The sequence below is a fragment of the Rousettus aegyptiacus genome, unplaced genomic scaffold (assembly GCF_014176215.1).
Source record: "Rousettus aegyptiacus isolate mRouAeg1 unplaced genomic scaffold, mRouAeg1.p scaffold_m13_p_9, whole genome shotgun sequence".
Classification (NCBI taxonomy): Eukaryota; Metazoa; Chordata; class Mammalia; order Chiroptera; family Pteropodidae; genus Rousettus; species Rousettus aegyptiacus.
Genome location: NW_023416312.1, coordinates 32204009 through 32227432, shown reverse-complemented (window position 1 = coordinate 32227432; position 23424 = coordinate 32204009). Strand labels below are relative to the sequence as shown.

The following is a 23424-nucleotide window of genomic DNA, read 5'->3' as shown; positions in this document are numbered from 1 at the left end:
CGATAGATGTACCGCAAAGTCTTTTTCTTTTCTTGATTCTGATAAATGCTGGATTTGTGGAATGAGAACTAAAGGTTTTGATGATTTGCTGTGTCCTCAGGCAAATAGATTAATTAATTGTTTTACTGTGTCCTTGGATGAATAACAGGACATCATTAATTATCAGGGAACAAGTAAGGGAAAAAAGAGAACATTACTTAAATACCAGGAAAGGGAATTAAAGAATGATCATTACTTAGGGTTGATGGAAGGAAGTATCCGGGGAGAAGAAGCTAAATTCTACTTATTTCAGTATTTCAAATCACCAGCATCTGAGAATTTTCTGAAGGTACAAGAAGGCCCAGGGTTCTGGGAATCTTCTAGAGGGACAGATCCTCTATTTTCTCCTTAAGACCTCACTCCATCATCTTATCCCTGAAAGGAACAGGAATAGAGCTGGGTATGGCAGCAGGGGTAAGAGAAAGCAGTTGAATTTGAAGGAACCATTAAACTGAAAATGGAGGAGAGGGGAAAATATCTAGCCAAAAATTATAAAATGAGCTATTGCAAGGGACACCATATATGACAGAATAAGAACAGCTGGAGAAGCATTTAGTAGTTAGAGTAGAAAAACTTGGGGGAAAGGACAGAAATAATGGGTGTAGCTTCAGTTGTACCAAGGTGGAGTATTTAAAATTTTGAAATTAAATCTTTAGCAGAAAGGGATAAATATGACTGCCCAAGTATCATGAAGACTTAGCATGGAGGTGAGACAGTTAGGATAGAGAAAACCAAATACCATCATTGAAAGTGTATAACATAGGCTACCTAACTAGAGAAAGGAAAGAGTGATGTAATCACAATGCTTAAACAAGACTTGTTTTTCTCATTGATGATTCAGTTTCAACGATTTAAATGTAATTTCTCACTCTCCCTACCACCTTCCCCCTTCCCATAAGATCTTATTGTTCTCTTGTCTTGACCCCTTGGCATCATTCTTTTGTAAGCATCTCAGAGGTGGTACAATACCTTGAAACTCCCATAAGTTATCAAGAGGACTCAGGAAAATACAGATTGCTCATTAACTGACTTGACATACAGAGGTTCTGTCTATTAGTACTATATTATTAGTTAGAGAATTGAATGTAGGATGTAATAGATGCACATATATTTTGTAGAATTGGGAGTAGCAAAAGATAGTTTAGATTGGGTCTCGAACTCAAATACCTGCTGGAATCAGGTGTCCCATCTAAAGGGGACAGCTACTACTTTGTTCCAGTAGATGGGTGCTTTGTGAGAATATAGGTCCAGTGTTACCAAGGTTCTGATTATTTTAAAGAAACAGGAAACTTAGATTTTAATAAGAAATCTGCCTTTTAAATAATATCAACTAATTAAAAACTTTGAAAAACACTAGGTGGAGCAAACAAAACACTTCCACAACCACCAATAGTGTATTCTAATGTAGATGATAGAGTCTACAGCCATGCCACCCTGAACAAGCCCTATCCCATTTGATTTTGGAAGCTAAGCAGGGTCAGGCCTAGTTACTACTTGGATGGGAGACCATGTAGGAAGACCAGGTGCTGTAGGCATTTAAAAAAATGAAAAAATAAGGGAGTATAAGCTGACAAGTTCCTTGCAATCTGTGAGGTCAACCGAGAGTTGCCTCACCTAAAAATAAATAAATACATAGATAGATAAATAAATAAATAATAAATAAATAATTTAAATGATAGATGGATTCATGGTAGAGCCTTGACTTGGTGATTTAAACTAAATCTGGCTCTTTCTCCATTCAGTATGAGTTTGTTTCCACTTTGATGGATGTGAGTACTTTTCCTAAATGGCAGTCTTGCATGTTGGTTTGTATCTTATAAATGTAACTGAAAACTTCCTCTATGGTAAAAATGGTAAGTAGATTCTGTGGTTGATTAGAATCAGTATTCAACAAGTAACTGAAAAATCACTGTCAGACTATGAGATATGTCAAGAAAGTAATCAGAAGGCAGTTCTTTTTGGTGCCCTTTTTATTCTCTCACCAGATCACAGATCCCTCGAAGGCCATGGTAAAGAACTTAGATTTGGTTCCAAAAATGTTGGGAAGCTATTGGAGGCTTGTGAGCAGGGAAGGGATGTGATTCAATTTAATGTTCTAAAAAAGAACACTCTAATAGAGTTTATAAAAAGGCCCTTCCTAGAGCTACAATCTTGACACTTCCAGAAAATCTGCCTTTACTTAACAAAGTCTCTTCCCCTACCACTATTCTTTCCTGAGCATGCATTTATGTGTTAATGTCCCTCCTCCTCATCCCCTAATACCAATGGAGATATTCTCCATAGTTCTTAGGACATGTATCCTAAGAAACTTATAGCCTATATCATCCTGAATGTGTTATCCAAGAGTAACCAATGCCTTTTCTGATTGAACTAACTTCCTTGAGTTCTTTCCTGGCTCTCAGATCATTTCTCAGATATTTGACAGAGAAATAGCCTTCCAGGTATCTAATCTCCTCAACTGAGAAGAACAAGTGATATGGTCTTGCAAATTGCTCTACTCAGTGCTATGCTTCTACCTTTCAGAAAATACTGAAAGAAGGACCTCTGCTGAAAAACTGTAACTCCTTCAAGAGATGGAAGCTTAGGTATTTTCTTGTTCGAGGACAAAGGCTCTGCTTTGCACACCATCCTGCGGTAAGAGAATATATAGAATATATAGGATATATATCCTATTATATGTATATTAGTCAATTGGGTTAGTGGGTGGATGCCAGAAAATGTTTTGTGAGGAAATGGGCTAATAGGTAAAGATATGTTAGCAAAGATTAAGGCAAAAGTTGAAACTTTCTATTCTTCCTTTAACTTGTCCTTTTGGGCCAAATAGAAGACACTTTTCTCTCCCTTCCCTTTCTTATTTTCCTTTCCTTTCATAGATTCTTCAATTAGCTTCTATACCCAGAACCAATGACATAATTTGTAGGACCCAGTAGAAAATAAAAATGCAGGGTCCCTTATTTAAAAAGCAAAGAGAAATGCAAGTAAAGGTACTAAAACATAAAGCAGTTATTTGTCAGGGCATCTTTTTAAAAAGATTTTTAAGTCAGAGAATCTTTTAGTAGTTATTAAATGTCATTCTAAAAAAGAAAAAAAACTTTTTGAATCATTAGCAATTTTACAATCCATTTGTGTATTGTCAATGCCAGGTTTGAAAACAAATACAAAAGTATTTAACTCATATGAAGAACCACCATCATTATACAATTTGTATTTAGTAGATCATGCACACACACATATTTTGTTCTCACCAGTACATAAAATGCAAAACCGCACAAAACTAGCTCAACTGTTTTTATTTCACATCTAAATACATACACATTCTACCAACACTCTCTAAAAAGAAAAGGAACAGTGGGTTTCCCTACTTCCCTTTTCCTTCAAAGTTATCATTTTTAGCACAAATGATTGGCTAACATAGGGAAGTAGCATGAGTAAAGAATACAATAGGGTTCCTTGGTTATTCATGTTTCTTAGAACACCATTGCTCTGTTTGAAGCAAATTCTGGTTCCAATAGAAAGTGTGCCCTCTCAAGGCTGTCAGCTCCCCTACTTAATCATAGATGTAACATGTTTACAGTGTATTTGCTTTGAGTCTCGCTGGACTCCCATATATCATGGGTCCAAGGAATTCTATTGCTCATGGGCATCACAAATGCAAATGGAGTGACAGGACATTGGGTGGACGTGCATATTGTACATATCTCCTGCTCATGTTCATGACCCATTGTTCCATTGGACTTCACTTATAAAACACAATTTAAATGATAAGAATTTCAAGATTATAACAGCAGAGCATTAAACCAAGTGTGGGGACCCTTTGAACATGAGGCCCTGTATGACTGCATAGGTCGCATACCAACGAAGCCAGCCCTGTCTGTATCCATAGAACTGATCTCCTGCTGCTGCTTGGATGTTACTTACTATAGCCAGTATATGCTGAGACACAGGCCTCAAAATGGGTGGGATTAGCAACAGTCAAGGGCTGCTGGCTAGTAAAATAGGAGCTAATAACTCCTATCTGCTCTACTAGGTCCCTAGCTAGACCACATTCCATTATCTTCTCCAGCATAACCCTTTAGTTTTTAACAATTCTGAATTACCCAAGCCTTCCAATAAATCCACATCAAAGTTTTGGGAAGAGTTGTGTTTTCGTTTAGTTTGTTTTTTTTTTTTCACATGATATATCAACAAAAATCATGATGCTAAATAAATCCCAGCACTCAAGGCAAAACAATGATTGCATTTTGACTGTCAAAAATGCCTATTATTGTACGCGTGCATATGTATGTATGTTTACTTTTTAGTGTCTCTCTGTCTTATTAACCAGACAGTTCCTTTTCTCCCACTCTCTTATATCTTTCCAGTTTGCACGCTTTGAAACCATTGATCTGTCTCAGGTCGCCTTGGCAGAAACTAGCTGTCGAAACATTTCTCACAGTTTTTGTGTAAGTAAGATTGAGAATGCTGAAGAGAAGATTTGGGGACTAGCTGGGGAGAGGGGTTGTTTCTTTGGATTTCAGGTTTCCCAAGTCTCCTTTGATCCCAAAGTGTGTACAGAAATCCACTTAAAATAGCATTGCAAATAGGTGCTGAAGATTATTCATGTAAACATTTTCACCAACCCACTGATAGAGGGGACAGTTATAAAGCTGAGCTGATTTCAGGGTTGGTTGGGAGTGACTATTACAAAAATCAATTCTCCTGATGAAGGTGATTTGGAAGAGAATCACTCGGAGCCTTTCAAAAGATTGCAAATATGTTGTAGAAATTGTCAGGATAGTAGAGCTACATGACATTTTCTCTTTTGATGAAGTAGATAAGAACCTAAACCCAAAGTGAAAGCTACCCTATGCTAAGATTACTGATGAGAGCACCTCAAAGAAAGCAGGGGATTTCTAAGGAAGTATTTAAGGGCTTGGTACTACTGAAATTTCATAAGGCTTTGGTCATTCAAGTAAATCCAGACCAGAAAGTTCACTGAAAAATAACAAATCCATTGGCTCAGGAATTTTCCTACTCACCTTCTCCCAGAACTGTCTTCTCCCAAACTTAGTGGTAGGTTATATATACTGGGGTTCCTCTTCAGGTAGGTGGAGGATTATACTTAGCAGACTAAAGAGCTACAAGCCCAATACCCTGCTTCTGTGGCTGGTCCACATTCTATTCTCCTTTGAAAGGAAGTAGCTAAAGAAGAGGGAAACAATACTCTCATTTCTTTCTTATTACATCATACTGGCCCAGGGTAACGCTGAGGGTTCTATTGATCCATTCCCCAAAAGCTTAACCTTTAGGCTATGAGCACACAGGCTAATGATTTTGGTCTTTACAAAGAAATACCAAGGGCTAGGTATTAACCTATAAAAACACAGAGGCACTCTTCATCGGCCCCACATAAGAATGAGTTTGGACCAAAGGAGTAGCTGTTTTCATAATTCCGACTAGTTCCTATTTCTATCTATCAGAGATCATGCTATGCTACTTGCAAAAGAAGAGAGAAATTGTTGGTATGGTGAGCTATAGTTCTAAGATTTGGCTAGTTGGAGAGGAGAGTTTGGCCATTGAAGCAATGACTGATGCTATAGCTATCCATGCTCCCTCCTGCCCTCTGGAAAGAGACCAAGTCCTAACCATGGTCTACCTCTGCTGGACCCTCAGCATGGCGTTTTCATTATTCCTGCCAGGGTTCCTGCATGGAGCAGGTTTAAGAGAAACAAAGGTAAAATTCTCTTCATGTTGTCCCTGACTATAAGACAAAAAGAAACTGGATTTCTAGATTAATCGCTCCATTTTAACTCTCCTCCGAAACAGAAAGAGGCACACCCTGATGAAGGATATACTATTTTCAAGCAGACAGAGCAGCAGTGAGTGAGTAGGATTTTCAGGCAACCTCACTTGAGTAATAGATGAATGTATGGCTTAGTGTTTAAAAGCATGTGATCCAGAGCCAAAGACTCTGGATTTCAATTCTAGCTTAATTTTTTTACCTGCCAGGTGGCCCTGGGAAAGTCATTTAAATCCCTTTGCCTTGGTTTTCCTGATGATGTGGGCGGGGGGGGGGGAATGCCTATATCATGGGATTGCGATGAAGACTGAAATAAATAATATACATGTATTGCAATTCAACAGTGCCTGGAACATAGTAAATGTTGTTAAAGTGTTATTTATTAGTATTATCATTATTTTGGGTAGGTATTCAAGGAGCCTCAAGTGGCTCTGGAACTTCTGCTTTGTATTTAAAAAGTGGCTTCAGTTATTCTTGGTAGACCTGTTTTAGTCTTTGGAGAATTTCCAGGCTCTGTTTGGGGGAAAATTTGTGGAATGGGAATCAGCTAATAATATGACTTTTTCGTTTAGGTGATCACACCACAACGAAAAGTTATCCTGGCTGCACCTAATCGGAAAGACATGGAAGAATGGATTAATGTCATAAAAACTGTTCAACAAGGAGAAATTTGTAAGGTAAGGGAAATAGTAGAGAATGTACACAACTCTCAGGGGTAAACACATAATTGAATACATTAGTTAAGCCACCTTTCACATAGAGAAATAATAAGATAGAAGTGGAAACCATCTGGTCAGGAATTATGGATGGATATCAATTTGTAAACAGGATTAATTCCCTTAGACTCAGGACTTGGTAAGTATGTGGTTTAGCTACCTCTGTATATATCCATTTGACATGTAGATATCACTATATGCCCAAAGAATGAGGCACTCAAGATGTATGTGAACAGTAATTTAGATGTTCTTATGTTAGTAAAACTGCAATCAGCAGCTTCAACTGAGTTTGCTGAGTGACTACGGTAATAGCTAAGGAAACTAAGGCTCAGAAAAAGAAGGAACCAGACCAAGATGAAATAACTATTCAGTAGCAAAGCCAGGATTTGGACCCAGGCTGTGTGACTCCAAAGCCTATGTCCTTAACCACTATGCAGTTCTGCCTCTCAGTTTATTATCCACTACAAAAGAAATTTAGAGAGAAGAGCAAGGAACGGTCTTCCTTAAAGCTTAGTTTCCTTAGCAATTCCAAACCCCTGGCCACTACTCCCTGCCACAAGTGGTACCACCATTCAAACTCTGGTCTATGCCCTCAGCCCACTCTTCTGCAAACCTACAACAGTTAGAAGTTATGTAAGGTTTTAGAGGGGAGGGATTGTTGTTATTTATATACTTAGAACATTGTCTGGCACATAGCAGAGGCTCAGTAAATATTTGTTGAATGAAGAAATGAATCTGAGGGTAATCTTGAAGCCAAAGTTTAGAAAAGGAATCATATATGGTTAATCCTAAAGCAAAATTCTTCTCTGAAGGTCTTGGAGATAAAGGTGAACATTAATCCACCCTTAACAAGAACCTGATGTCTTAAAAACTAGCAAAGGCTAGAGGATTGTCATAGACATTTGGGATGAAGCAGTGTAGACTGTGGCTTGATAATAATGGATTTTAGAAGTAAAAACAATACCATGGAGAAAAACCATCTGTCTTCACTCCCCTAAGACTTCTCAGGCTTTGACCTGTTAGTTTTATAACTATAAATTCTGCTACTCATGGCTGTGAGTACATGGCAAGTTGACTGAACTGGGGCCTAGGTACCTCTCCACATATCTGTAAGGTCTCTCCTGGGTCCACATTATATATGTTTAACTGAGAGATTCTTTGCTTAGAATCTGATTATGATCTTTGCATGACTTAGCACTTGGCATTTCACTGCTCTTTTATTTTCTTCTTCCTTTCCTGAATGGAGAAGCACATCCTGTCCCTCTTGCCCACCCACTATGAAGCCACTATAGCAGAGCATTAGATGTAACTACAAAAAGTTGTGATTTACATGCTCCTCTTACACCCTCACCCCTGTAGATCAATCCCTTTTCTTCTCTCAGCTTATCTCTATCCAAACTGGAACACTTTCTCATGAATAACTCATTTTCAATTTGGAAAAAAAAAGTCACATAGGATATTTTGAATTTAAATTACTAGTCTAAGAATGCAAAAACTTCTAGAGAGAGTGATAAGAACATTAACGTACAAGTCCTGACTTAATTGAATTAAACATCTTGATGTTGACTAACCAACACAAACTAAAAAGGAAAAAATAATAATCTGCCTGTTTACTCTTTTGGATGAGTTGAGCTTCAGGCTGTAATTACAACCTCTGTGGAGCTGCTCTAGGGACCTAAATCCATTAAGGAACACTTTTAGCTGGTAGTGAAATGTCTCACTACCAGCATCTTAGCAATTCATCTTGCTTGAGGCTAAAAGAGTAAAATATGCTTTCTCTCACATATACCTTATCTTCAATGATTTGTTCTATCCTTTGTCACCACCAATGCCTAGTGTGGACTGAAGAAAGATTAATCATAAACTTAGTGGTCTATTAAAGTTACTACAAAGTAATTGGATAACCTAATGAAAACTAGTCAATACACATTAAGAAGTGAGCCCCTACTAAGTGCCTAGTTCTATTCCATAGAGAAGTTAAAAAGAAGGTGTGGCCACTTCTGGCCTCAGTGATCTTTTTAGGTAGTTGAAGAGACAAAATATACTCAAAAGAAATAGTTAAATGACAGTATTAAAGATCAAAATTTTCAGAGATGTTACAAGGCCATGCACAGTTGATTGCCAGATGAATAAAACAGACATTAAAGTGGTATGGGAGTCCAAGGGAGGAAGAGATAAGTAGGGACTGGCATCCTCTGGGGAGAGTTTATAGAGGAGAGATTTGAGACTGACTGAAAGATGAATAGGATTTTATTGGTGGCTGGGGATTAGGGATAGGCGAAAGTCCTGAGCAGGAGACTTCGCATAAGCAACAGCTGAGTAGTAGGAAAACAGAACCATTTTGGGGAGTATAAAGGGAACTCTATTTGATCAGAAGAGTTTGGGAAAGTGACTCATAAGTGTATCTAGAGAGGTTGGTTTAGTCTGATTGTGAAGGATTATCAATGCCAAGATAAAGAGTGGAGAAGAATTGCAACATGATCAAAGTTCAGTTTAAGGATGGATTAGAAAGGGAAGAGTTTATCAAAGGGATACTTAAGAAATATAAGCTGGATTAAACAAGAGATAAACTGGAGGCCAGAAGATCATAGAGGAGGTTATAGATTAAAACAGGCAAAGCAAAGTTAAGCTCTAGAATGAGGATAGAAAGAAAAGACAAATAGTAGATACCAAGTTGGGGGTTGGGGGCGAACTTAAGTATATGAGACAGGCAAAGGAGAAGAAGAAGTCACAGGCATATGAAAGGTTTGAGCCTGAGAGATTTAAAGAAGAATAAAAGGAAAAAAATGAAAATAAGGAACTGCGTGCAAGACTAGATTAAAAGGTTAGCTTTCTCTAATAATGAATTGTCATGGAACCATTTACTATGGGAACAGGAATGGACCTTAAAAGTAATCTAGACTACAGATTATAAATTCTAAAGCATCTAAATATCAAGTCATGTAGACTCTATTTGAATGCAACCAAGATTCTTTCAAAAGAGTCCATTCACTGCTCTAAATTTTAGAAAGTTTTTTCTTAGTCTTTGACCTAGTAGAATAACTTTCTAACATTCAGTGTGACCTCCAAGAATGGCATCCACTGCCTCTTGAGGTAGAAAGCTCTATGTCATTAGAATTATTTAAAGAAAACTGTTTAAACAACAGCTGAGAATGTTGTTTAGAAAATCAACTTTTCATAGTGATATCAGCAAGACACCAGACTAGGAGGTCCCAATGCTTATCCTCTCCCCCACGAAACAACAAATAAACAATTACATGCCAATCAAAATAGCTCTGAGAGTTTCAAAGTACAATAAAGAAGCTGCAGAAACTCTAAGGAACACAGAGACAGAATGGCCACATAGAAAAGCATAGTAAGCAGTTTACTTACATAGCCTCAATCCCCTAGTCTGGCCAAGCTTGGGGCCAAAAAGAATGCCCTTGGCCTGATCTCCTCCCACAAGGGAAAAAGAGAGCAGGAGGACTCTAAAAGCCCTAAAGTGACTGAATGGGTAAAAAACAAGACCCAGAAATATGCTGTCTATAAGAGACTAATTTTAAAATTAAATATACTGTAGACTGAAAGTGAAGGGATAGAAAATATATCTCATGCAAATAGCAACCAAAAGAAAGCATGGGTGGCTATACTTATATCAGATGAAATAGACTTTAAGTCTAAAACTGTCTCTAGAGATAAAGGAGGACATTATACAGTAATAAATGGATTAATTAAATAGCAAAATATAATAATTTAAATATATATATACCCAACACCAGAGTACCTAAATATATAAAACAAATAATAAGAGATCCGAAGGCAGAAATTGACAGCAATACAATAATAATAGGGGACTTCATTACTCCACTTACAATAATGTATAGAACATGCAGAGAAAAATCAATAAAGAAACATCTGACTTGAATAACACTATTGATAAAATGGACCTTAGTGACATATATAGAAATTTCCACCCAATGGCAGCAGAAGACACATTATTCTCAAGGGCACGTGGAACATCCTCTAGTATAGATAGCATATTAGGTCACAAAACAACCCTTAACAGATTTTAAAAACATGGACAGCATTCCAAGTATCTCTTCTGACCATAGTGGAATGAAATAGAAATCAATAACAGCAAAAAAAAAAAATAGGAAAATTCACAAAGACATAGAAACTAAACAATACAGTCTCAAACAACCATTGGGTCAAAGAGGATATCCAAAGGCTAAATTACTTTCTACCTCATGCACAGTGTCTTCATGGCTAGTGGTTTGCTCAGGATGGACACTTATTGTCCCGGCATAATTACTAAGAGCTCCCCACCTCACTGTTGAAAGTACCGATTTGGATGATATGGTGACCTGACCAATGGCAACCTGAGAAATCTGAACATTCTGTAACAGTGATATGTGTACATGCAACAGTTTTTCATCTGTGTTCAAATGGATTTTTAATCTGTGTCAGTTACTAGAAAGGCCTATAAGGACATACTGTATTAGTTTCCTTAGGACTGTTATAACAAATGGCTACAAACAGGGTGAATTAAAACAACAGAAACTCATTTTCTCACCATTATGGAGTCTAGAAATTCAAAGTCAAGGTATTAGCAGAGCCATGCTCTCTCTGAAGGCTCTAAGGGAAGATCATTCTTTGCCCCACTTAGCTTGTGGTGACTGCAGGCATTCCTTGATGTTCCTAGGTTGTAGACACATCACTCTAATCTCTGTGTGTATCTGTGTGCAAATTTTCCTCTCCTTATAAGGATACCAGCCACTAGCTTAGGGCCCCTTCTAATCTAGTATGACCTCGTTTTAAATTGATTATACCTGCTAAGACCCTATTTCCAAATAAGGTCACATTTACAGATATAAGGGGTTAGGATTTGAACATATTTTTGGGGGGGGATATAATTCAACTCACAATAGTCCCCCTGGACCCCAAAATTCATGTCCTTCCTACATGCAAAATACATCCACCCCATCCTGACATCCCCAAAAGACTTAACCCACTCTAGCATTAACTTAGTTCAAAATCTCATCTTCTATATAATCTAAATTAGGTATGGGTGAGACTTTTAGTATGGTCCATCTCGGGGAAAAATTCCTCTCTCTTCATGGACTTGTGAGACCTAGAAAACAAGTTACTTGCCTCCAAAATACAATGTTCGGACAGGTATAAGACCTTCCCATTCTGAAACAGAGAAAATTGAAGGAATAAAAGGGTTTCTGGTCTAAAGCAAGTTGGCAAGCCAGCAAAGCAAATTCCATTATGTTTCCAGGCCTCAGAATAATTCTCTGCTGGTTTGGTGTTCTTTCCTCTGCCCACACCCTTTCAATCCTCAGGAGTGGCACCTCCCCTCTCTAACCAAGGAGGTGCCCCCACCCTCTGGAACTAAGAAGGCAGTGGTCACACCCTCAGGCCTGCACTCTCTAGATCTGTTGTGGCATGGGCAGCATCTCTAGCCTCTGAGCCACTCTCAGCATCCCTGCTGACTTCTGAGCCCCCTTGGAGTTATATTTCTGTTTTCTTGAAGGATAACACATGTTCATAGCTGAGTAGCTCTATCTGCTATTTTTCTGTTATAGAATCCCTGAAGTCTCACCGCCTTCATTTTGTCCCATGTATGTCCCCTTCAGTTCAAGCTGGCAGTGTTTCTGCTGAGAGAGTTTTTGGACCCATGTATCACACACCTAATCCCACCAGCCAGAGTTTGTCCAGTCACACCCTTAGTGCTCCCTCCAGAGCAAATTATCTCAAGTTCTACAGTATGGATATACTGACAATTTCCCAAATCTTCAAGTTCTGGTGGCTTTTTGATTACTAGTTTTGCTATGGACTGAATTGTGTTCCCCCCCATTCATATTTTGAAGCTCTAGCCCCCAATGTGACTATATTTTGAGATAGGGATTTTAGGAGGTAATTAAGCTTAAATTAGGTTGTGAGTGGAGTCTTAATCTCACAGGATTAGTGACATTATAAGAAAAGGAGGAGAAAGAGGTTAAACCTCCCCCCATCCTTACATGCACTGAGGAAAGTGTGAGTGCACAACAAGAATGTGGCCATCTGCAAGCCAGGAAGAGAGCTCTCATCAGGAACTGGATCAGCCAGCACCTTGGTCTTGAACTTCAAGCCTCCAAACTATGAGAAAATAAATTGCTTTTGTTTTAGCCCCCGGTTTATGGTATTTTGTTATGGCAGCTTGAGCATATTAATACTAGCCCAAGTTTCTTTCTCAAAATATCTTTTCTTTTTCACTTTGCTATTGGCAACAAGGAGAAACTAAGCTGCATCTTCCATACTTTACTGGGAAATCTCCTCAGTGAAATATCCAAGTTTATTGCTTATAAAATCTATAGTAAACTTGGAATAGTAACAGTAATAGTAAAACAAAATTCACCTACGTTCTTTGCCACTTTATAAAAAGGATTACCTTTCCTCTAGTTTCCTATAATATATTCCACAGTTCTGTCAGAGACCTCACCAGAAGCACCTCTAATGTTGATATTTCTAGCAACATTCTGTTCAAGGGAACCTAGGCTTTTCCTATCAGGTGCCTCAAAATTCTTCCAGGCTTTATTCACCACCCAATTCCAAAGCTACCTCTGTATTTGTAGTATTTATCACAGCAGGACCCTACTTCCCAGTATCAAAAATGGCATTAGTTTCCTATAATTTCCATAACAAATTACCACAAACTGGGTAAATTAAAACAATAGAAACTCATTCTCTCAAAGTTCTGGACTTGAAGTCCAAAGTTAAGGTGTTGGCAGGACTATGCTCTCTCTCTCTCTCTGAAGGCTCTAGGGGAGGATCCTCGCTTCTGGTGATCGCAGGCATTCCTTGACTTGTAGATGTATCACTCTAGTCTACCTCTCTTATTACATGGTGTTTCTCTCTGTCCAAATAAACCTCTTATAAGGACATCGGTCATTGGATTAGGGTACTCTCAAATCCATTATTATTTCATCTTAAATTACTTACATCTGTAAAGACTCTATTTCAAATTAGGTCACAAACACAGGTACCAGGGGTTAGGACTTGAATGCTTTTTAGGGGGAAGAGCACAATTCAATAAACAACACATATTCATTCATCCAGGGTTAGATGCATCAAAGATTTCTTATAGAATAGGATGCACATAGTAATATAAATCCTATCTCCTCAACTGCTAATCCAACAATGTCCATTTAACATATTCTTTTATATTCTGTAGCTAATTGGACCCTGAAATTCAATATCCTACCCAGGCAGAATTCTGCATTTCTTCTGTTTGTCCTATAGAAACTTGCAGATTCTAGGAGAGCTCACTTGTCACTCTGTACTGGAATGATCTGTTTAGGAAGTTGTCTCCTCCAGTAGACTATGAGCTCCTTGAGAGCAAGTAATGTGGCTAATTCATCTCTGTATCTTCAGCGCCTAGCTTCATAGATAATACAAAGTAGGCTATTAGTAATTATTGTAGGGAAGGAAGGAGGTTGGAAAGAAGGAAGGTACTTGTAGAGCTATAATCTAGCATCTTAGGAAATAGAAAGGTGCTAGGAGCTCAGAGTGCCAAATCCATGACTATGTCACTTCCTCAGAACTCTCCACCCTCTGATTTCCTTACAACATTGCCAGGGCCTCAGCATGCAATAAACATTGCAATCACAAAGTCATCCCAGACCAGTTGAGCCTTTCGCTCATCAAATACCTTTCCTTCCAGAAGCTTCCTGGTCAATACGACAGCAGCTTAGCACATAACCATCATACTAGAAGAGGGAAGAAGGTACCAAGAGTGCCATGTGCAGGCTATCTATGTTTAGATGGCTAATTCCTGTACATTGATTAAGGTTGAACACTTAATGTGCCAGAGCCCTCAACAGCACTCTCTCGCTCACTCTCTCTCATAAACCAACCATTATCAGCTGGCATCAGTGATAATATATAGTTCTCTTTAAAGTCTTTTACACATTTAGGCCATTATAATGTTAAGGATAAAAAGCTAAATATGTACGCCTACATCCATACTCCAGAGGAAAGCAGAGAAGGAAAAAAATCAGACATTCACAGGAATTAGAGAAAGGGTAGAGGAGTCCTTTGGAATGCACACCCAAAACAAACTTTTGGAGCTTTTGATGCTACCTCTTTCCTTTCAATTCCAAAACTAGTTACTGGTATATCCTATGCCTGCCCCACAATTATGAGAGTCAGGCTGTGATAAACAAATGCAGAATTTACAGGCAGGTTAACAGTAAATGTCAAATTCAATACTGTGAAAGAGGACAAACTATAATGTCATTCCATTATGGGCAGAAACTTTGACTTATTCATCACTATATCCCCAGTGCTTCGAAAATGCCAGGCATATAGTAGTTACTCAGTAAATATTCATTTAATGAATTAAATTGATAAACCATGTATCTACTATAGGCAGTCAGAGCACGGTATTCAGAAAAGATTACTTGGGCAAGAAGCCCCTGAGATGAAACTATTGTCAAGGTAATGCAATATTCTGCTCACCTTGTAACAGTAGGGCCAGGAAGGGGAATGTATATCTCCACAAGGTAGCTAAAGCCCGATAAGGATTTCTTAGCCCAGAGTTAGAGTCTTTCTTCCTCCCTTTCTTGACTGGCCAGAGGACTTGGATATCACTGAATCTCCAACTCACCACCACCTTTTGCTGACTACTCAAAGAGAACCAAGACCAAGGCTAACAGAACTAATTTTGCTTAGACTAAACCAATGCAGTGATTTGGCCAAGCAGTGTAAAGATCATTGCTCCTGCCTTTAGCCCCTATTCCATGATTTACTCTCTATTGTTTTTCCTTTTCAAAAATCAATGGGAAAAAACAAAGGTGGGAGATTTTTTAGGAATTGACTCCAACTTTCATTCTACCTCTTCGCATGCTCTGACACCTATATAGCTCATTTCAGCCTTGGCAGCAGATTGTCTGGCCTTCTCTAATTTGTCTCTGTGATTAACTCACTAGTCTCTCTTCTCTTTGATATATTTTAGATACCTGCAGCAGAAAACAATCCTTTCCTTGTTGGAATGCACTACTGGTACTCCAGCCACAGCCCCCGGACCCAGCACTGTAATGTTTGCCGAGAGAGCATTCCTGCCTTATCTAGAAATGTTATCATCTGTGAAGGTACATTTCTGATTCCTTTAGGAAGTGGAGCTAAGTGGGTGGAGATAGAAGTGAAGGCGTTCACGCGGCTTTAGTATCACCGACTTACTAGGTCACTGAGTCTTGTGTAAGGTTAACCCTGATACTTAGCAGACTGATGGAAGGATATGGGAAGAAACTGGCATAAGGGTGAATTCTCATGGATTGAAATGGAGGGTTGGGTCTGGAATGATCCAACAATATGGTTACTAGGGTTGGAAAACAGAAATCACATTATTATATCAATTTCCATTCAAATCAGTAGAAAACGTAGCCAGTAAGAATAAAAAGAATCATATAAAAATAGGCCTTTGGAAGCTGGTCAAAACTATTTAGATACATCTAGGTTCTAACTTTCAAGCAGCTTAGGGAAGGGAATTAGTATCTTCATTATCACCAGATTAACATTCATCTATTTTTTCCCCTTTTTCCACAGTGTGTAAAATGAAATCTCACAGTTTATGTGCTTTGAGAGCAAGCAAAGACTGCAAGTGGAATACCTTGTCCATCACTGATGACCTCCTCATTCCTGCAGATGAAGTAGTGAGTGCCAGCCATGCTCTCTCACAATCACCCTAGGACACACAGGGGAAGAAAGACTTATTTCTGTCTCTGGACAACCCAACTAGGCTTATTCTCCAGGCTCATGATTCAACCAATCTAGAAGAATTAAAGCCCCACACTCCTACTTGTCATTGGTCACTAGCATTGGAGTGGACCAGGGCAGAATCAGGAAAAACTTCCTTGGGGTTACTCCATAGGATAGTATAGTAATTCCAGCTGGCCCTTCCTCTCCTTATATCTCTAACTTCTACTTCTTGTCTCTTTTTGCCCTTCAGAAAACTATGCCCCACCAGTGGGTAGAAGGAAATATATCTGTCAGTTCTCAGTGTGCAGTATGTCATGAGAACTGTGGCAGTTACCAAAGACTTCAAGATTTCCGATGTCTCTGGTGTAATTCTATGGTAAGACTCTTCTTATGTCCTCGATACTTGGAAATTGACTTCTAAAGAAGGGGTGGGTTAAACTTTAACTTGCATACCCATAGACAGAAATCTCAGAGATTGTTATATCCAAATAGATAATACAGGTTCCATAGTATAGAGCTCAATATCTTGCCTTTCAACATCTTGCTATGGAGTCCCTAAGAGAAAGATTTAAGACTCTCATCTTTTATGGCTCTTAAATGGTAAGACATACTAGCATAAAGGAAAAGCTACTAGGAAAAAACTGAACTTTTTATGACAACATGGATAAAAAAGTTCTAGGTCTATCCTTAAGAAACCTCCTCCTCCCTTCCTCATTCACCATTTCCTAGAAACTTGAAATCTTCGTTAATTAATAATTATTAATAATATTAACTCATTATTATTCTCACTACATATAGAGATCATATACATGATCTCATTTAATCCTTACAATAACTCAAAATGAGGACTCATTGTCCCCATTTATAAAGAAGAAATCGATTCAGTAAAATGAAGTGATTTATTTGCTCATAGTCATGCAGCCAGTAAGCAAGAGTCTTGATTCATACATAGTTCTCCAAAATCCGTGCTCTTAAATACATTACTACCATGCCTCTAAGCCAGTGATTCTCAGTTGGGGGTAATTTTGACCCCCAGGAGACATGTAACAATGTCTGGAGACATTTTAATTGTTACAACTCGGTGGAAGAGGGTGTGCTGCAGGTTTCTAGTGAGTAGAGGCCTGGGACTTTGCTAAACTTCCTACAGTGCATAGAAGAGCACAAAGAACTATCTGGCCCAAAATATCAATAGTGCCAACATTGAGAAACTCTGATCTAGACTTTCAAGGCTTTTAGATGCTTCTCAAAAACTGATTATTCTAGACAAGAAGAAACTAAAGTATAAGCTTCTGAGAAGATTCTGATTCCCTCTACCTTACTCCAACAAGTGGTGCCATGTTTGTACTCCCTCTGCTTTGATCCAGCTCACAGGTATCTCTTGTAGGAAGCATATAGACCACTTTCTTGGGAGATGCCAGTGACCTGGAGCAAGTCTCACTTTCTTTTTTTAATTCAGTCAGGCACTCTGTGTCTTTTGATTGGATAATTTAGGCCATTTTGGTTTAAATTAATTACTGATAGATATGTACTTATTGTCATTTTATTAATTGTTTTATGGCTGTTTAGTAGTTTTTCTCTTCCTTTCTTCTTCTCTTGTTTTCTTCCCTTGTGATTTGATGATTTTCTGTAGTGGTATGCTTAGATTACTTTCTCTCTATATATTGTGTATCTACTATATGTTTTTGCTTTGTGGTTACTATGAGGCTTACATATAATAACTTATTTACAATAGGATATTTTAAGTTGATAACAACTTAAGTGTGAATGCATCCTAACGTTTTATGTTTTTACTCTATTTCCCCCCATGTGTTATGTTTCCCTTTTTTCTCTAGATTATCTAAGTAAGCCCTTTTATTTTGTTATTTTTTTAATTTAAGATTTTAGTTTATTTATTTTTATTATGGTGACAATGTTTTATGTTTTTGATTCCACAATTTACATCTTTTTATCTCATGCATCCCTTGACAAATTATTGTAGTAATAGTTATTTTTACTACTTTTGTCTTTTAACCGCTATGGTAGCTTTATACGTGATTAATCTTAAACCTTTCCAACATTAGATTATTCTGCACTTTCCTATATATTTACTTTTACCAGTGATATTATACTTTCATATGTTTTCCTACTATTAATTAGCACACATTTGTTTCAGTTTAAAAAAGTCCCTTTTACATTTCTTGTAAGGCCAGTTTAGGGGTGATGAATTCCTTTACCTTTTGCTAGTCTGAAAAACTCTATCTCTACTTCAATTATGAATGACAACCTTGCCAGGTAGAATATTCTTAGTTTGATGTTTTCCCTTTTGACACTTTGAACTTATCATGCCACACCCCTGTGGCCTTTGAATTTTCCCTGAGAAGCCTGCTGATAGTATTGTGGAGGTTCCCTTATATGAAATAAATGATTTTTTCTCTTGCTTTCAAGATTCTCTTTTTATCAGTAACTTTGACATATTAATTACAATGTGTCTTCTTGTGGGTCTCTTTGGACTCATTTTATTTAGTATTCTCCCAGCTTCCTGGTTCTGGATGTTTGTTTCCTTCTACAGGTTAGGGAAGTTTTCAGTCATTATTTCTTCAAATAAGTTTGCTTCCCCTTATTTGATAGGACTCCTATTATGCAAATGTTATTCTGCTTGATGATGTCTCATAGGTCCCTTAAGCTATCTTCATTTTAAAAATTATTTTTTTTTCTTTTTTTGCTTTGATTGGGTGAATCACAATGCCCTGTCTTCCAGCTCGCTGATTCTTTCTTCTGCATTATCTAGTGTGCTATTAAATCCTTTCAGCATCCTTTTCAGATATTTTATTCTTCAGCTCTGACTTTTTGGTACTTTCTTATATTTTCTATTTCTTTGGTGAAGTTTTTATTGTGTTGATCTATTCTCCTGAGTTCAGTGAGTATCTCATGACCATTACTTTGAATTATTTATCAGGTATGTTACTTTGTTTCATTAAGGTTGTTCTCTGGTAAATCAGCTTATGGGTGCACTGTGGGTGGATCAAGAGCTGTTTGCCTCCTACCTCTAAATTGGCTAACATAGAAGCAATATGTTGGTGGAGAGAAAGAGCTGTTCACCCTCTGCCTCTGGTGAGCCTGCTCTCAGGAGCATGTGGAGGAAGCAGGGCAGCTCATCCACCACCTCTAGTGGGTTAGGCAGAGAATAAAAAACTGGCATCCACCAGCACTGGTGCTAGCATGTTTCAAAGAAAATGTATATATTACTCCTACCAGTGCCTCCCTAGAGTGAGTTTCAAAAGACTTCTGCCCTTCTGGTAGCTGCTTTAAAGTTTTCAGAGGAAACTGTTATGTATGTAGTTCTAAATTTGTTGTGTCTAGAAGAGGAGGTGAGTTCAGCATCTTCCTATGCTGTCACCTTGAACTACCTCCCACTCTTGCCATTTTTTAAAGAACATAGTATTGGAAGTCCTAGTCAGAGCAATTAGGCAAGAGAAAGAAACAAAAAGTACCCAAATGAAAAATAAGGAAAATTGTCACTATTTACAGACAACATGACATTGCATATATTAAACAAAAACATGCAACCAAAAAAAACCCTGTTAAAACTAATAAACAAATTCAGTAATGTTGTAGGATTTAAAAATCAATATAAAAATTCTGTTGCTTTTCTATACGCTAAAAACAAACTATCAGAAAGAGAAATTTAAAAAATAGTCCCATTTGCAATTCATCAAAAAGAACAAAATATCTAGGAATTAATTTAACCAAGGTGGTGAATGACCTGTACACTGAAAATTATAAGACATTGATGAAAAAAACTAAAAAAGGCACAAATAAATGAAAACGTATTCCATGCTCATGGATTGGAAAATGACTATTGTTAAAATATACATTATACCCAAAGTAATCTACAGATTCAATAAAATCCTTATCAAAATTCCAATGACTTTTTTTTCATAGAAATAGAAGAAACAATCCTAAAATATACATGGAACCACAGAAGTTGCCATATAACCAAAACAACTTTGAGAAAGAAGAGCAAAGCTAGAGGCATCACAGTTCTTGGTTTCAAACTATATTACAAAGCCACAGTAATCAAGACAATATAGTATTGGTATAAAAACACGCATAGATCAATGGAATAGAATAGACAGCTCAGAACTAAATCCATACACATATGTTCAATTAATTTACAACAAAGATGCCAAGAATGTGCATCTACCACTATCTTATACCATACATAAAAGTTAATTGAAAATGGATCAAAGACTGGAATGTAAAACATGAAACCATGAACCTCCTAGAAGAAAACATAGGCAGTAAGCTCCTTGACATTAGCTTTGATGATGATATTTTGGATTTGACATCATAAAGCAAAGGTAACAGAAGCAAAAATAAATAAATGGGACTGCATCAAACTAAAAATCTTCTGCATAGCAAGGAAACCATCAGCAAATAAAAAAGCAACCTACTGAATGAGGGAAAATCATATCCAATAATGGGTTAATGTCTATAATATATGAAGAAGTCATACACTCAATAGCAAAAACAAAAACAAAAACAAAAAAACAAAAAAACAAAAAAAAAACCCTTCAAACAATCTAATTAAAAATGGGCAGATGATCTGAATAGAATTTTTTTTCCAAAGACGACATACAAGGTGGCCAAGAGGCATATGAAAATATGCTGCACCTCATTAACATCAGGGAAATGGAAATCAAAACCACAATGAGATATCTATCACCTCATCCTGTTAGACTGGCTATTATCAGAAAGACAAGAAATAACGAGTTAGTATGTGTTGAAAGGGAACTCTTGTGCACTGTTGGTGGGAATGTAAATTACTGTAAAACACACTATGTAAAACATTTATAGAGATTCCTCAAAAAATTAAAAATAGAACCATATAATACAGCAATTCCACTTCTGGATATTTATCCAAATAAAATGAAAACACTAACTTGAAAAGATACATGCACCTCCATGTTCATTGCAGGATTATTTGCAGTAGTCAAAATATGGAAATAATCTGTTTCCATTAATGGCTAAATGGATAAAGAAAATGTGTCCATATATTCAATGAAAACTTTTTAAATTTTTTTAATTTTTATTTTTTTATGGTGACATTGGTTAACGAAATCCAATAAATTTCAGCTGTATACTTTAACAGTAAGGCATATATATTGACACTGCGTGTTCACCTTCCATAGTTAGATTTTTTTCTGTCATCACATGTTTGACCCCCTTTACCCTGTTTACATACCCCATCTCCCACCTCCTACCGTCTGATAACCACTAGCCTATAGTCCATGCCCATAGGTCTCTGTTTGTCCTACTTATTTGTTGCTTTTAGATTTATATCCCACATATAAGTGATATCATGTGATTTTCAACTTTTTCTGGTTGACTTATTTCGCTTAGCCATGTTGGTGCAAGTGGCAGTATTCCATCTCTTCTTATAGCTAAGTAATATTCCATTGTATATATGTACCATAGCTTCTTAGCCAATCATCTATAGTAGGACACTTCAATTGCTTCCATGTCCCGGCCACTGTGAATAACACTGCTATGAACATCGGTGTGTAAATATCTTTACAGATATGGGTTTTCAAGTTTTTGGGTTAAATATCCAGTAGAGGAATTGCTGTATCATATGGTAGATCAATTCTTAGTTTTTTGAGGAACCTCCATAGTGTTTTCCAGAGTGACTATAACAATTCGCAGTCCCACCGGCAGTGTATAAGGGTTCCTTTTTCTCCGCATTCTCTCCAACATTTGTTATTATTTGTCCTGTTGATTATAGCTATTCTATAAGGTGTGAGATGGTATCTCATTGTGGTTTTGATTTGTGTTTCCCTAATAGCTAGTTATGTTGAGCATCTTTTCAAATATTTGTTGGCCATTTGTATGTCCTCCAGGGAGAAGTGTCTGTCCAGATCCTCTGCCCATTTTTTGATTGGATCATTTGTGTTTTTTGTTGTTATTGAATTGTATGAGTTCTTTGTATATTTTGGATATAGGCCCTTATTGGAGGCATTGCTTGCAAATATATGTTCCCATTCGGATGGTGTCTCTTTACCTTGTTGACGATTTCTTTGCTGAGCAGAAGCTTTTTAGTTTGATATAGTCTCACTCATTTATTTTAGCTTTTACTTCCCTTGCTTTTGAGGTCAAATTCATAAACTCCTACTTAAATCCAAGGTTTTTGAGTTTCATTCCTATGTTTTCTTCTATGTATTTTATTGTTTCAGGTCTTATATCAGGTCCTTAATCCATATTGAGTTAATTTTTGTGTGTGGTGATAGACAGCAGTCTAGTTTCATTCTTTTGAAGGTGGCTTTCCAGTTTTCCCAGCAGCATTTATTGAAGAGGGTTTCCTTTCTCCACTGTATGGTTTTGGCTTTTTTTGTTGAAAACTATTTGCCCATATAAATATGGGTTTACTTCTGGACTCTCGATTCTGTTCCACTGGTCCATGTATCTGTTTTTCTGCTAATACCATGCCATTTTGATTATTGTCACTTTGTAGTATAATTTGAAGTTGGGCAGAGTGATGCCTCTAGCCCTGTTCTTTTATCCCATGGAATTGAGTCTTGATGACAAAATTATATTTTTTAGTATAAGCTATTTCAATCAATCAACAAATAATGAGAATGCACTCTAGGCTCAGGACTCTCTTCGGTATTAAAGAAACATAAAAATACATAAATGACCCATGGCACCACTGTATTTGTATGAAGAAACTGAGGAAAAATTTTCTATGACAACTTGCCATTGTTGTAACTACAAACTATCATCAGTATCTGTAAAAGGCAGCTTCTTTATTTCTCCCAGTCCACCACCTGACACCTGGGGTTCTGACCTGTGGTAGCTCTTATGTGCAAATCCCACATTCAGACATGCTGGTGTGCAGTTTGGGTGTTTTTTGTTGAGTTTTAGATGTTCAGCTTATTGTTGTTTCAAGGGGGAGAGAACTGGGGGTGTCTCTTACGCCACCATGTTTCTCCAAACTCCCATGGAATATTATTCAGTCATAGAAAAAAGGAAATCTTGCAATTTTTTACAATATAGGAGGACCTTGAGAGCATTATGGTAAATGAAATAAATTAGACAGAGACAGACAAGTACTGTTGGATCTCATTTATATGTGAGATCTTTTTTAAAAAAAGACCTGAGTTTGCCGATACAGAGAACAAATTGATTGTTGCC

General features: G+C 37.3%; 1 protein-coding gene and 1 pseudogene across 1 annotated transcript in view; both read left to right on the top strand.

Annotated features, from left to right (window-relative positions):
* DGKK (diacylglycerol kinase kappa) overlaps positions 1–23424 on the top strand; it is a 95442-nt gene that overhangs the window by 35558 nt on the left and 36460 nt on the right. The window contains exons 2-7 of the mRNA XM_016153268.2: positions 2563–2673; positions 4401–4481; positions 6391–6495; positions 15512–15647; positions 16102–16208; positions 16505–16630. Of these exons, the coding sequence (XP_016008754.2) occupies positions 2563–2673; positions 4401–4481; positions 6391–6495; positions 15512–15647; positions 16102–16208; positions 16505–16630 (666 nt within the window). The remainder of the gene's footprint in view (positions 1–2562; positions 2674–4400; positions 4482–6390; positions 6496–15511; positions 15648–16101; positions 16209–16504; positions 16631–23424) is intronic.
* On the top strand, positions 1456–1574 carry LOC118608439 (annotated as a pseudogene).